The sequence below is a fragment of the Rousettus aegyptiacus genome, unplaced genomic scaffold (assembly GCF_014176215.1).
Source record: "Rousettus aegyptiacus isolate mRouAeg1 unplaced genomic scaffold, mRouAeg1.p scaffold_m13_p_13, whole genome shotgun sequence".
In the NCBI taxonomy this organism is placed as follows: Eukaryota; Metazoa; Chordata; class Mammalia; order Chiroptera; family Pteropodidae; genus Rousettus; species Rousettus aegyptiacus.
Window position 1 is genome coordinate 4,542,075 of NW_023416288.1, and position 16,529 is coordinate 4,558,603.

At 36.9% G+C, this 16,529-nt stretch overlaps 1 protein-coding gene across 1 annotated transcript in view; it reads left to right on the top strand.

The window, feature by feature from the left end:
* The window catches only part of FBXL13 (F-box and leucine rich repeat protein 13), a 241,176-nt gene that overhangs the window by 61,746 nt on the left and 162,901 nt on the right, over window positions 1-16,529 (top strand). Inside the window, exon 8 of the mRNA XM_016145844.2 lies at window positions 11,541-11,636. Within this exon, the coding sequence (XP_016001330.1) occupies window positions 11,541-11,636 (96 nt within the window). The remainder of the gene's footprint in view (window positions 1-11,540; window positions 11,637-16,529) is intronic.

Consider the following 16,529-nt stretch of genomic DNA (forward strand, 5'->3'; position numbering starts at 1 on the left):
TCTTATATTTGTTGAGGCTGTCTCTGTGTCCCAGTATGTGGTCGATTCTTGAGAATGTTCCATGTGTACTAGAGAAGAATGTATAAGCAACTGTTTTGGGATAGAAGGCTCTACATATGTCAATTATTTCTAGTTAGTCTAATGTGTCATTTAAGGATTTTATTTCCTTACTGATTTTCTCTTTAGGTGATCTGTCCATATCTGACAGTTGGGTGTTTAGGTCCCCTACTACGATAGTGTTTTGGTCTGTTTCTCCCTTTAGTTCTGTTAGTAATTGCTTTACATATTTCAGAGCCCACTGATTGGGAGCATAGATATTAGTAAGTGTCATGTATTCTTGGTGCATGATTCCCTTTATCATTATGACATGTCCCTCAGTATCTTTCTTTACCTTTTTTATTTTGAAGTGTATTTCATCTGATATTAGTACTGCTACTCCTTCTTTTCTCTAAAAGCTATTTGCTTGAAATATCATTTTCTACCCTTTCACTTTGAGCCTATATTTGTCTTTGGAGCTGAGATGTGTCTCCTGGAGGCAGCTAATGGTTGGGGTGTTTTTTGATCCAATCTGCAACTCTTTGCCTTTTTATTGATGAGTTCAGTCCATTTACATTTAGGGTGCTTATCGAAATATGAGGTCTTCTTATAGCCATTTTATCTTTTGCTTTCTGATAACTCAGTGTTTCTATTGCTTCCTTGTCCTTATATTTCCATTTTCTTTATTTTGGTAGGCTTTCATGGGTTTCCCTCTGGTCCTTCTCGTTTTATGTTATATACTTTGGTTCTGAATCTTTGTCATGTGGCTACCATTACAAATATGTAAACTCATCCATTTTCTTCTGCATGTGTCTTAACCCCCTTCCTCTTTGTGAAAATGGATCTTTGATTCCTTCCTTTTTCAGTCACTGTTGTCTCAATTTGTCCATATGTGTGCCGAACATTCATTACTATCTCACTATAGCAAATCTCTTCTTATTGTTTAAGCTTATAATGCCCTGTTCTTAGTAAGGGTTGCACTCCACTGCTTTATATGCCTGCTAGTCACCTTACCCCTAATTACGTATTTTTTCATTGTTGTTGTTGTTATTTTATTTTAGGTGAGCCGACCCTTTTCTGTATTTCCTTAGTGCATGCCTTGTAGTGGAGAATTCCCTCAATTTTTTGTATATCTGGAAAGGTCTTAATTTCTCCTTCAGATCTAAAGGAGAACTTAGCTGGATATATTATTCTTGGCTGATAGTTCCTTTTATTTAATAGTTTTAATATATGATTTCACTCCTTCTGGCTTGTAAGGTATTACAATAATCTAATGGGTTTTCCGTTATAGGTTACTATCTTCTTTTCCCTAGCTGCCCTGAGAATTCTGTTTTGTCATTGATTTTTGATAATTTTAGTACAATGTGTCTTGGTGAAGACTTTTTTGGGTTGAGACAACTGGGTGTTTTGTTAACTTTTGAATTCCAAGCTCAAGCTCATTCCTTAGATTTAGGAAATTCTCGTCAACTATTTGTCTGAAAATGTTTTCTAGTCTCTGCTCCTTTTCTTTCCCTTCAAGAATGCCCATTATTCTCATGTTTCCTCTCCTGATAGTATCAGCTAGTTCTCGTATTTCTCTATCATTATTTTTCAGTCTTCGATTTCCCTCTTCTTCCTTCTGATTTATTTCTAGATTTCTGTCTTTGATTTCACTGATCTTTTACTACATTTGGTTGACTCTATTTCTCAAGCTTGCTATTTCATTTTTCTTCTCTTTCAGTTAGTTCTTCATTTCCAGAAGTTCTGTTTGGTTCTTTTTAAGGTTTCAATATCCTTGCTGCAGAACTCATTCTTCTTATCTAGTTGTCTTTTCAGTTCTTGAAATAGTTGTATGACTCATTTCAGATCTTATTGAGTTTTTCCAGAAGTACTATCCTTAATTCTCTGTCATGCAAGTTGCATATTTATATGTCTGTAAGCTTATTTTATGGAGATTTCTCTCTCTCTCTCTCTCTCTCTCTCTCTCTCTCTCTCTCTCTCTCTCTGAAACTCTGAAATGCCTTGTAACCTTGGTTGTTCATGGTATTTAAGAAACTATTTCTCTGCCTGGGCATTAATGGAAGTGCATTCTGCTTTTTTTTTTTTTTTTAATCCCAGAAAGAAAATTTATTATATAAAGATCTCTCTTTAGCCTGTTACAAAGAGGCATTTTTCATTTGGTTTTCAGTAGGTGGTGTCTAAGCCTTTTGGATATCTGCTTTAAATAAAGTCAATAATGCCTTTTTTTTCTTTATAGATATTCAATCATACTTGCTACCCTCAGTCTCAATACCTGTCAATGTCTGCAACGGTTTTGGTAACATTTGTTCATATTGCCCTGGGGCTCTGAAGTGTTTCTTCTTGGAGTTATAGGGGGAGGCGCCTTCTGGTTTGGGGGATGGGGGCTGCAGCTCAGCCTCTTGTTTTGCAACCATGGTGGTAATAATCAACTGTTGTTTATCTACTATCCCAAGTTCTCTGCTTTCTGTCCTGAACATTGGGCACTGCTGTGGGCTGCTTGGAGCTCACAGGTCTATGAGGCAGGGTTGCTCAGGGAATCTGCTGTGCCTTCACCCTTACCCCTCTTACTGCAGGGAGCTCAGGCTGCGAGAGGCAGTGTCTTTGTTTCTTCCAGTCCACCACCTGACGCCTGGAATTCTGACCTGTGGTAGCTCTTATGCACAGATTCCACGCTCAGATGTGCTGGTATGCTATTTGGGTGTTTTTTTTGTTGAGTTTTAGATGTTCAGCTTATTGTTGTTTCTAGGGGAGAGTTCTGGGGACATCTTTCACTCCACCATGTTTATGATATTACTCTCAGGAATTTCTTAATTATCAAATCCTATGTTCACCCTTCATCTTCAATGTTCTTTTCTGTAGCATTTGACTGTACTTCTTCTTTGAAATGCTCTTTTTTTTTTTTTTTTTTGGCTTCTATGGCATCATATTTCCTGGCTGTTTCCTGTTTTCTGTACTCATGATAGGTTTCTTGCTCCCCTTTCACCCCCAGCTCTCTGACAACACCTCGTTCCTCTCCCTTTTTCTCTGCACTCTCACTAGATCTTGGCAATCATAGTCAGGCTTTCAACCATCATTCTATGATATTGGTATTGATTTGCAAGCTTGATTTGGTTGTTTATAACTTCCCTACCATTTGGGAACTTTTCATCTTTTAAATATTGATAAATGTAAGGACAGTTGTGCTTTTGATATGCAGTGATATTGGGAGAACAAACTAGTTTGAGGGAAAGAGAAATTTATTTTACATTCATTGAACTTTAAGTGTCAATGGGATATTAAATTAAAAGGTCCTAGAAGTATCCACAAAGTCATAAAAGCACAGAATTTTACATATAGAACAACTCTTATTATGTGGTGCAGCTTTTTCCCCAGGACAATATTTCTCAAAGATAATCTTATTTGAATTTGGAACCAATCGAGAAGTAGGCAAATAAAGACCAAATTATTTTTTGATATAATTGATAGGAGATTATGCCTTAAGATTAGTGATCAAGACTTTGTAAATACTTCACCCCTGATTCAGATACACTCACCCTCTTCACTACACAGCTGGACAACCGAAGACTTTCCTCAAGCTGCTGAGAGCAGCCAGGGTGCATGAATCTTGCATTCAGGTCAGGGCAGGGTAGAGCGGCAGCTGAAGTGCAGGCCTGGTTCTTTCTCCCGAACTCTCCAGTCATGTATGTCCTTCCCTTTTCTGGAGAGGCATGAGGGATGAAGACAGAGGCCTGGAGTGTTACTGAAGTACTTCCAGATGGAAATATGAGGCCAAGGGAGTGAAACATATCCATTAACAGTAATGTTACTCCGGCTTCTGATCTCTATACTTTTTGTGTTGAAAGAGGCTGTTGACTTTGGTATGCATTCTGTACCATTTTGGGAAGAATTAGATCATTTGAAAGTTGTTTCTCATATCACAGAAAATAGCTTCCCAATATCTTTTGTCTCCTGTTCACTCTACTGCATACACAAGGAATAAGACCAAATTGTTAGTTATTTAAACATAGTTATAATTTTATTTTCTAGTCCTTTCATGGTTACACATTCCCAGTTTAGTCAACTGTTTAGTATTCTGTGACTGTTTCTATCTCAGTTCTCTCTTCTAAGAATTCTCTATTTATAGGTCCCTCGTAGAGTGGGTTGGACCATGTTTTCTCCTCCACTCAGAGTGAGCCTAACCGTCTGAATTTTCTAATTTATCTTCTATTTTCACTTCTTAGTATTGATGCCTGTCTGTTTCTCCTGTACAATGGCTTCCTCCTCCAAACAGTACTTTATATTCAACAGTGCCTAGAGTTAGAAAAGATATTTAAAGTGTGATCCAATTAGTGCAGCATCCAGTCCAAATATCATCCCCCTTAAAGTGAACATCCATGTAGCCCATATTTACTCCCACTTTTCTACCAAAGTTGTACAAGGTAGGCTCACCATTGACCTTCAATGGCTAATGAAAAAATTATGGCTTTTTTGGCCTTTCTGTGATCTGACACAGATAATAATTTCTTCCATAGTTAATCTCTCTTTAAACTCAGTCACAGTGACAACATTCCCTCTTGGTTTCCTGTTCATCTCTCTGATAATTACTTTTGAGATTCCTTTAGGAATACTGTGTCCTTGTTCACTTCTTGTATGATGATGTTTGTAAGGGCTACATCATTGCTTCTCTGTTCTTCTCATTCCATCCTCAATCCTTGGGCGATTTCAAATACATGCTTTAGTAACTTCACTTGTTTGTTCCACCTATCGCTAGCATGTCCGACTTAAAGACATCATCTTCCCACAGTCTTTAAAAGACTACTCCCCACCCCTCCATATCATGGCCTTTCTTAACAAGTGGTACCATCACTTATCATCAAATTAGAACCATGGTGATCATCTTAGATTTATCTTTTTAAGTTTATTCTTTACATCCAATTAATGATTAGTAAATGATACTCTCATTTTACTTTTATTCTACAGATCCAATTAGTGATTAGTAAATAATAGCCATTCAAGATGCATTTCCATATAGAAATATAAAGTGAGATTCACATTATTTTAAATTTTGTCACATAATGAAGCTTACTTTTTTATTAAATTTTTTTTCTTTTTTAAATTACAGTGGACACTCAGTATTATATTAGTTTCAGGTATACAACATAGTGATTAGACATTTATAAAACTTACAAAGTGATTCCCCCCTGTAAGTCTAGTACCCATCTGCACCATACATAGATAGTGCAATATTATTGACTATATTCCCTATGCTGCACTTTACATTCCTATGACTGTTTTTATAACTGACAATTTGTACATCTTAATGGGGCTTTATTTTTGTTGTATTGTTTTAAAACGACAAATTCAAATCTGTATAAAATGCAACCACGTGACACTAAGAACTATACTATAAGTTATCTCGTGTAATCCAAAAGGTTTGTGAATTAGGTATTATTTTTTTCTACTTTGCATATGAAAGTGATGATTCTTGGATAAGTGGGTTAAACCACAGTGGTATTGTTTGGTTTGTCTTGAGTGTGCCTGACTGAACATGCCCTTTCAACTTTGTAGAAGTTATGAATTATATTCCATAATATTTGGATTAAAAAGTCACGTTTTTAAAAATATTTTAAGTAACATTTATAGAAATATTGATTTGTATGTCCCTGGGATCTAATGCTTGAATCCTGGGCTAAAACCACCATGCATCAGATGCATGTAGAACTTATTATGTACAAAACAATATTTTGACATTTAATGGCATTTGGAAAACATAGTACAAAGCTTTTTAGGATACTATATTCTAGATGGCATATGTTTCCTTTGAGAATAAGTTTAAATTAGAAAGAAATAGAAGGAAAATACTGAGTGAAAAACTCGGACATTAATTAATTTATTATTTTTTCTTAAGATTCTATATACGTGAGAAGAAGTTCACATTATTTAAATTTTAGAATTTCTACCATTTTATGCTTCAGAAGTACTGCATTAAAAACACAAATAACTTCTAAAGAATGTCTTACTTGGCGTAGGCAGAACGAGATAATTGCTAAAATTAGTCAAGGTGTTTAAAAGAACATGCAATTTAGTCATAAAAGTGGATTGTTTAGGCATTTGATTCTGGGGAACTCTATTCTAATGAGATGTGGTTGAACTTTCGTGAAAGTGTTGTTATATTTTTTGACATTAGATATTGTGTAAAAAGGAATGGTTAGTTTAAACAAGGAACAGGAAACTTTTGGACCTGTGCTTGTCAAGGTTTCATTTTGATTTTGGATAAAGAGAGTGACTTCATTAAACAATTGAGGTTTACTTTTGAACAAATTTCACCTTCAAGTAAATGGGTGTTTGCATAATTTTGATATGAATATCTCTTAGGAGAATTTGTCAGCAAAAGTGAAGGAAATCATCATTGTTGTCAAGTGGTTTATGACTGGGAAATGTCCAGTAATTATGAGCATTTGGGAAAATGTTCAAAACAAAGTTTATAAGGTGAGGATTGAATTTTATGCTGAAAGGGGTTTTATAAATAAATAAACTCATTTTATTCTAGGCAGGATGGCAGTCAGGCAAGAACAATCCACCAATTTAGAATGAAGTAAAGTTTCTGTGGAAATTGCATAGGGGAATAAATTCTAAATGTAGAAAACTAGGGTTTGAATCCCAGCTCTGGATAACTGTATTACGGACTGTATGTTTGTGCCCCCACCAACTTCACATGTTGAAGCCTTAACCCCTGATGAGATGGTATTAGGAGGTGGGGCCTTGGGGATTAATTAGGATTAGATGAGGTCATGTGAGTGGAGCCCCCATAATGGGATTAGTGCCCTTATAAGAAGAAGAGGAGGCACAAGAGCTTTCTTTCTCTGTCATGTGAGAACACACTAAATAGAAAGCTGTCTACAAGCCAGGAAGAGAAGAACACTTACCAAGAACCAAATCTGCCAGTGCCTTGATCTTGGACTTCCCAGCCTCCAGAACTGTGAGAAATAAATGTGTGTTGTTTAAGACACCCAGTCTGTGGCATTTTGTTATAGTAGCCTGATCCGACTAAGACACTGTGTAATCTACAGAGTATGATTTAATCTCTCTAATCTTTAGTTTTCTGATTTGTATATTGGGATAGAGTTGATGTGAGCTATAATGTCTGTGAATGAGCCTATCAATTCTAAACATGATTAAACTAATGCTAAACACTCCCAGTGGGACAGTCATTGGTAGAAAGGTTTACTCTGACATTTAAAAACACTGTCGAAGTTGCCTAAGAGTGACCTAAATTCCTAGTGAATGTTTAAGTACATTCACATTCTAACAAAACTCTGTTTTTAATCTCTGAGAATTGTGAAAACTAGCCCTTTTGAATCAAATGCTGTGTTGCCAGAAAGATCTTTGGGGAATTTTCATTTCTTTCCCTAAATTTGGCTCTATTTGTTTGATGAAATGAGTATTTCAGGGCATAGGTAGCCCTCAGGACAGGGATGACAAGAATAGAGTTAAGAATTTGGCTTGTCCCAAGGGATCTTGCAGATGCCATAGATCTATCAGGTTAAGTCCCAGAAAAGCTGCTACATTGGGCTCATCATGGGAATGCTAGGGATTTGGACAGTCTACAGCAGCCTCAACAAATATGGACTGCGGGACAAATGTGGCCCCATACCTGTTTTTTATGTAAATTGTAAAAAAATGTTAAAAATGGCCATACACCTTTTGGTGAACAGTTTGCTCAAAGAATTGAGTACATTGCCACTTGGTCCATGAAGTATAAATATTTGCTATCTGGCCCTTTTCAGCAAAAGTATGCTGACCCCTGATATAGAGTTAGTAATCTAGAAATACTGTAGGTAAGTAGAGAAATCAGAGTTGGTGATGGCAAGATATGATCTCTTGCATGGTGGATTGGCAAGATGTTTGCTACTTAATAGTCACTACTTCCCCTCTCTTTTTTTTTTTTTTTTTTTGCTAGGAGAATCTTGATTTGGTTCAGGAATCCACTGTCCAAGCTTCAGAGGAGGGTTTTCCCACTGCTAGCCTCACTTATCCATCTAGTTATATATATTGAAAACCATGATTTTCTACCCCAATTCCAACCTAACACTACAAGATTGATTTCAGTTTTTTCCTCTCCATACTTGTTGCTACCTTCTCCTAGAATGAAGAACCTGTCTTCCAATTTCCTAATATGTTTATTTATTTTTGATCTATCAATCTCCTCTCCCTGTGTACGAATTTCCCATTGCCATGGTCACTTTTCTCATACCTTACACAATTCTGGTTCTGACATTCCACAGTCCAGTCCCATCTGTAGACATACTCCTTACCCCACTAAGCTTCACTCTAGCCCACAGTGCGATTACCTGCCTTATCTCCCCCTGGAGTCCCTACTTCCTGATTAGACCACTTTCCTGTGCACGTGTGCTCTGATCCCTATGTTAGACCAGTCTGTTCATGCTGTTGGGGCTCCCACATTCCACACCATGCCCTTCCCCCAAACCCATCTCACTTGAATGCCTACCTTCTTTGGACATCTGTACTAGGCAGCAGTCCTAATGGATGTTTTCCTTAATTTTATTGGACTTTGACATCCTCCAGTAGGAGAGTCTATTACTCACATCCAGGCAGATGCTTAATTTGTCAGCACCACCTAATGGCTTCAGAAAAAGGAAGGGAACCAGGTTCTCCCACAGCTCTACTATTCTTTTGTTCCTGGGCAGAGGACCAGGCCTACCTGGAGGTTGTGATAATAGGCTTTGGCACATTGTGTATAATGAACCAAAAATGAACTTTTAATTTTTATTATATATTTTTTTTCCATCAAGAGAAAGGATCTTTTGCATTTCTCAAACCTTAAGATATGGTCTCTTGGTTATAGAACTCATTAACAGACTCACCTACTTCGTCATTGGATAGAGGTACCAGTGGATGGTACCTGACTTAATGAAAATCAGCTTTTCACAGGAATGTTTTTATCATTTAAAATTTTCTTATTTTACAAGCCTCGAGAAATAGAGATACTTTAAATTGATAGAAACACCTTCTTCAGCTCGACTAAGCAAATTTAACACTGCATTTTGTAAATAAACTAAGTGCTACACAGTTGCTAAGAATGTATTGCTACTATTATGTGACCATGCAGCTGTCAGGTAATTCTGTGATGCATAAATTGTATCTAATTTAGAAAATTTATACTATCATTTTTTTACCTCTAGAGCCAATAGTACAAGGATTTATTTTTGTTTTGTTTCTATTGTGCCTATAGTAAGTATGCCTAACAAATAGAGAGTGCTGTTATTACCGGAAAATAGGAGAATAGTTCTTTTCTTTGAGACCTGGCTCACCTTGAAAGCCTGCGATTACAAAATCTTAGAATTATAGAACCTTTCTTCTAGAAGGAACCCAAAATTCATCTCTTCCAAAAGGCTTCTCCACCCCAAGTCAGTATCCCCTCAGTAACACAACCGTTGCTCTAGCATCGACAGTGAACAAGAGCACTTCCCAGTTAGCTCACTCTATTTTAGCTCTTTCTTGTGGAATAGATGTTCTGATACCCCAATACCAATGCCACAGGGGTTAGAACAGAGGTCTCCAATCCCTGGGCTGCAGATTGGTACATGTCCATGGCCTATTAGGAACCAAGCCGCACAGCGGGAGGTAAATGATGAGTGAGCAAAGCTTTATCTGCATTTGCAGCTGCTCCCCAGCACTAGCATCATTGCCTCAACTCCACCTCAGGTCATTGGGCATTAGATTCTCATAGGAGCACCGATCCCTGGTGCCAAAAAGATTGGGGACTGCTGGATTAGAGAATATATTTAGTTCTCACCATGAACATTGTAAATTCTTTTCTTTTGGAACTTCCTTGTTTTAGAGAGCAGAGAATTACAAAATCTTAATATCATAGAGTCTTTGTGCTGGAAAGGACTAGCTTAGAGGTTTTTCCTTATACAATGCTGAAATCTATCTGCTGTTGATTTCCTCCCAGGGATCCCAGTTCTAGCATTTGAGGTCAAAATGAAAATTGCTGCACTTCGACCTCCTGGTGCTTCAGTTTATTATCAACATTTCATAGTCTCCCCATCCCAAGAACTATCCTTGGTTCCTTCCAAGAGTGTCATTCATCTCAACATGAGTCAAGTGGCACACAAAGTGGACAGGAGGCTTGAAAAATCTCAGACTCTAGGTAGACTTTTCTTGCAGCTGCCTCTATATTTCTTAACTGGGATCGTAACTACCAGGATTCATTTAATCAACTTAAAGGCAGAGCAGATTTTCTCACACTTGTGAATTTTTTTCCTCTGTCCTCTTCCTGCTAGGGTTGCAAGGTTCTTCTTTCATCTTTTGTCCTCTTTGTTAGGCTAGGTATCTTAATTGTTCTCTTACTAATAGGTAGGGTTTTTTTTTTTTTTTTTTTTTTTTAAATCTCTCTCATAATCCTGGATTTTTTTCTCTAACTCTGACTTGCAGCTTCGGACATGCCTAGTAACTTTCTCTGTTCCTGAATGACCAAGAAAAGCTGAACCTATTTATTATGAAAAGTAGTAACCATCTCCAAAACTTCCCCCTCTTGAGCAACCATAGCATGAACAACTTATTATGAATCTGGGTTTACAGAGACTGGGGCCCTGGATATTTTCCCTATTTTCGTAAAATTTCAGTTGTGTTTTTTTAAAAATATGTTTGTTTTATCGAGTAGAAAAGTGGTTGCCAAGGCTTTGGGAGTGGGTGAAATAAGGAAAGGTTGGTAAAAGGGTTAAAACTTTCAGCTATAAGATGAATAGATCTGAGGATATAATGTAAAACATGGTGACTATAGTTGATAACACTGTGTTTTATAATTGAAATTTGCTAAGAGAGTACAAGTTAAATGTTCTCTGTCTCTTATATACACACACAGAAATAAATATGTGGGGTGATGAGTGAGTTAATTAGGTGGGTGGGGAATCCTTTCACAATGTATATGTATATCAAATCACCACAATACATACTTTAAATATCTTATATGTCAATTATACTTCAATAAAATTGGAATAAAAACATTTTAAAGAAATATTTTTAAATGTTTGTTCTAGCACTTATTGATGTTTTGTGGCAAGAAGATTTCCAGACTTTCTAGTCTACAATTTTTTTCCTAAAATAGAAGCCAAGGTGTGTTTATTGACCTTTCCCAGTTTAGTTCAGCAAGCAATTATTGAATGTCTTTTATGTACCAGGTACTATTTCAAGAAATCACTAGTTTTCTAGAGGAATGCCAATTACATTAAAAAAAAACAAATCTGCCTATCTTTCTCACCATCTTTCTGCAATTATCAGTTTAAAAGATTACATTATATCAAAGGCATCAACACATAAGTTATATACATATAATACTTTAGATATATCCCTATCTTCAGGTAAAATTCCAGCACTTAAACCCATGCTTCTACAATGTAGTGATTACAGTATCATTATTAATAGCAAAAAAAAAAGGTAAGTGGAAGAGTTACATCAAAATTTACATTTTTCAAAATGTATATTTCTATTCTTGTGTTTAGGTTTTCTTCTACCTCAGTTTAAGAGATGTGATAATATGCAGTCAGGTTAGTCACTCCTGGATGTTGATGACACAAACAAGCTCATTGTGGAATGGTGTAAGTAGACACTACCTGGAGCTATGTCTTTACCATCATATGCCACTTAACAATGGGGATATTTTCTGAGAAATGCATGGTTAGGCAATTTTGTTGTTTTGTGCAAATCTCATAGAGTGCACTTATACAAACCTAGATGGTATAGCATACTACAGACCTAGGCCATATAGTATAGCCTATTGCTCCTAAACTACAAACTTGTACAATATGTTACTGTATAAAACAACACGAGATTAAATCAAGCACAAGAAAAAACAATGCAATCAAGAGACGTGGTAAACGTGAGATGTATGAGGCTGCTGCTGGCATAATACTGGATATTGTTTTACAACGAACTTTTTTTTATATATAATTACAAAGAGTACACACTAAAATAATGATAAAAAGTCTAGTGTACTAAATGCATAAACCAGTAGCATAGTTGTTTATTATCGAGTATTATGTACCATATACAGTTGTATTTGCTATGCTTTTATATGACAGGAAGTGCAGTAGGTTTGTTTACACCAGTACCCCACAAGCATGTGAGTAATAACATTATGCTAAGATGTTACAATGGCTACAACATCACTAGCCAATGGGAATTTTTCAGCTCCATATAATCTTATGCGACTATACTCCTATATGCAGTTTATCATTGACCAAAACATTGTTATGCAGTGCATGACTGTATTTTAGTTCTTAAAGGAGAATGGACTGCTATAAAGCCAAATATAGTCATTGCTACCTTCTTCCCAACTCCCCACTATGTGGCCACCAAGACTAGGTCCACTTGTTTCTCTTCAGTGCAGGCATAAGCCTGAAGGATGAGATAAAATGGTGTTATTTTAACAGATACATTGTTAGTATTTTCTAATTTAAATGGTAGAAAAAACTCGAATATTATTTTTGGATTGAAACAAAACTCCATTGTATCTGTTAGGCTTACCAGTGCCTAACTAAGGATGCTACAGAGACTAATTGAGAAAACGCAAGTAAATTCCTGAGTGTACAGCCTGTCTATAAGTAGTATGCAATAAATATTCGCTACATTATCAGTTAAAAATCATAACAAAGTAGCCAAAAATATGGAATAAAGGGGAAAAAAACTAAGCATGAAATAGGGCTAAATTATACAATATATAAACAAAGCTTGTTTGATATTCCCAGCATGTTTGCATGCACATACACACACATATGCTCAGGCATTTTCTAGTATGGACTTCAAGGCTAGTATCTCTGTACTATTTTTGTCATCATACTTTCTTCATACCATTTTTATAACCTAGAACATGCTTGTATTTCTCATTCCAAAGAGACAATGGGGAAGAGGTCTCAACCAACAACAAAAAATAGACATGTATTATCCCTGATGACCTTTCTTTTTTGTTTCATGGATGATACTTTAATCTCAACAACTATAATCATTTATGTCATCAACCAATGTTGCTGTGACAACATTTTTCCTGTTGCCTAAAATCCAGGTAATAGCTGACTTTCCCACTGCTCCTTAAATACTGATGATTAGAGGATTAATAATATCACGTGCTCAGACTCACCTATGAATAGACAGCCAAGGCCATTCTGCAGAAACTCTAAATCTTACAGAAAGAAACCAAGGGGAGCTGACAAGGTGCCAGGGGCTCTAGCTCCATAAGTCAACTCAACATCTTTATATCTCACCAGAGCACTGTCCCATTGCTTGGCTGTACTGTTTTCCTCTCATCTTGGCAACAATGGCAAGAAGAAAATATACTTCTGTCTTAGCTAACCCATCTTAGCTAACAAATTAAGTATTCCCATCTTAAATTTATTTTTAGTTTGAGGCAGTTATTCTCAAACTTTACCATGGAACAGAATCATCTGAAGGCACTGTTAAAATAGATTGCTAGTTGCCACCCCCAGAGTTTCTGACTCAGTAGGTCTGAGGTAGGGCTTGAGAATTTGCATTTCCAACAAGTTCTTGGGTGATGCTGATGCTGTTGGTCCCAGGACCACACATTGAGAATCACTGGTTTAAAGTAAGAAATCTCTTTCTTATGTGACAGATTATGATGTTACTTTTTTCCTTTAGAAAACTTGCAAAGAAGAAAAAAGTGAATCCAAATGGTCTAGGAAAGGAAGAATATGTTCAATATTAGGATCAGAACAAATCCTGCAGAACCCTGGCAGAAAAAGACAACATTTTTTAAAAATACTTTTTTTTAGTTTTTCAATTACAGTTAGCATACAATATTATATTAGTGTAAGATGTACGACTAGTGATTAGACATTTAGTGATTAGACATTTATGTAACTTATGAAGTGATCACCCTGATAACTCTAGTATCCAACTGACACCATACACAGTTATTACAATATTAATGACTATATTCCTTATGCTACACTTTACATCCCCATGACTATTATGTAACTACCAATTTGTACTTCTTAATCCCTTCTCCTTTTTCACCCACTCCCAACCCCTTTCCCATCTGGCAACCCTCAAAATCTTCTCTGTATCTATTAGCTTCTTTCTGTTTTGTTTGTTTATTTTATTATTTAGATTCTACATGTAAGTGAAATCATATGATATTTGTCTTTCTCTATCAGACTTACTCCACTCCTCACAATACTCACTAGGTCACTCCACGTTGTTACAGATGGCAAGATTTCATTCTTTTTTATGGCCTAATATTATTCCATTGTATATATGAATCACTTCTTTATCCATTCATCCATTGATGGATAGCCAGGTTGCCTCTGTATAATGGCTACTATAAATAATGCTGCAAAGAACACACGGATATATACACCTCTTCAAATTAGTGTTTTAGGTTTCTTTGGATAAGTATCTAGAGGTAGGATTACTGGGTCCTTCTTTGTCTCTTGTTATAGCTTTTGTTTTAAAGTCTATTTTGTCTTGTATAAGTAAGTATTGCTACCCCAGGTTTTTTTTTCCATTTTCATGAAATATCTCTTCCATCTTTTTACTTTCAGTCTGTGTGTGTCTTTTAATCTGAAGTGTCTCCTGTAGGCAGCGTATGTAAAGGTCTTGTTTTCTTGCTCATTCAGCCACCCTCCTTCTTTTGACTGAAACATTTAATCCATTTACATTTAGAGAAATTGTAGATAGATATGTAGTTATTGCCATTTTAGTACTCATATTTTTGATCTTTTTTTTTCTTCTTAAAGAAGTCTTTTTAACATTTCTTGTAATACTGGTTTAGTGTTGATGAACTACCTTAGCTTTTTCTTGTCCAGGAACCTCTTTATCTGTTCTTCAATTTTAAACAATAGCTTTCCTGTGTAGAATAATCTTGGTTATAGGCCCTTGCTTTTTATCACTTTGAATATTTTGTGCCTAGCCCTTCTCGTCTGCAAAATTTCTGTTGAAAAATTGACTGAGTCTTATGGGAGCTCCCTTGTAGGTAACTAATTCCTTTTCTCTTGCTGCTTTTAAGATTTTTCTCTTTGCACTTAACCTTTGGTATTTTAATGATAATATATCTTAGTGTGAGCCTCTTTGGATTCATCTTGTTTGGGACTCTCTTTGTTTCCTAGGATTGTTTGCCTATTTCCTTCACCAGGTTGGGGAAATTTTCCATCATTGTTTCTTCAAATACATTTCAATTTCTTGCTCTCTCTTCTCCTTCTGGTACTCCTATGATGTAAATGTTGGTACACTTGATGTTGTCCCAGAGGCTTCTTAAACTATCTTCAATTTTTTGGATTCTTTTTTCTTGTTGGTGTTCTGATTGTCTTCTGCTACCCCATCCTCTATGTTGCTGATTCGATCCTCTGCTTCATCCACTCTGTCGATTCCCTCTAATGTACTCTTCATTTCAGATATTGTATTCTTCATTTCTCATTGGTTCCCTATTATGTTTTCCATCTTCATTTTTATGTTTACTATCTCTTTGCTAAAGTTCTCACTGAGTTAGTCAACTCTTCTAAGTTCTTTGAGCATCCTTTTAACCAGTGTTTTGAGTTCTGCATCTGGTTGATTACTCCATTTTGGTAAAAAAAAATTTCTGGAGCTTTGTTCTGTTCTTTTATATGAGACAGGCTTCTTTGTCTCCTCATTTTAGGTGCCTCCTTGTGTTTGTTCCTATCTATTAGGTGTTGTTCCTAAGACTCCTGGTCTTAGTAGAGTGGCTTTATATAGTACGTGTGCTGTGGGGCCCCATGGCACAGTCTTGGAAGGAGTCCAGCTGCAGGCCAAGTTCAGCTGTAGCCTGTACACCTCTAGGACCACCTTGTCACCAAGCAATCCACAGATGGCTGCCACCCATACTGGGCCTATAGGTGCCTTGAAGGGCCAAGTCAGAAACCGAGGCTGGCTGCCACTAGTGCGGGGCATGTGGGGCTTGGAGATACTCAGCAAGAGGTACAGAGAATGCAAAGATGAGATGATGCTCTTTGGGTTTTGTTAGCCTTTGAGAGATTTTATGAAAGTTTGCAGCAGGAGCCAAGACAGCCCATTTATATGGAATAAACCACTAGAAGCAGCTTGGGTGGGCTCACAAGCTGAGAAAGGTGGAGTCTTAGGGAATCCCCTGGGCAGAAAAAACAGGTTGATGGTGATTCGGATCCAGGTTACCTTCATCCGCAGTCTGGGAGAGAGGAGGGCTCAACCAAGGAACAATGGATACTACCAACATTTCCATCCAGGAGAAAGCCGACCCTCCAGCCCTTGCCCTGAAGCCCAACTACTCAGCACCTCCCTATTTGTCCCTGGCACACCTCGAGCAGATGCCCCAGTTCTGAAACTCAGAGCAAGTGAGTCTGTCAATGACTAAGGACAGGCATAGGCTATTTAAAAGGAGCGTCTATGACTTCTGTAGCCCTTTGTCTCACTGAGCTGCAACCTCCACTGGTTTTCATAGTCAGAGGTTATGGGGACTTCTTTTCTCAGTGCTAGAACCCTGGCGA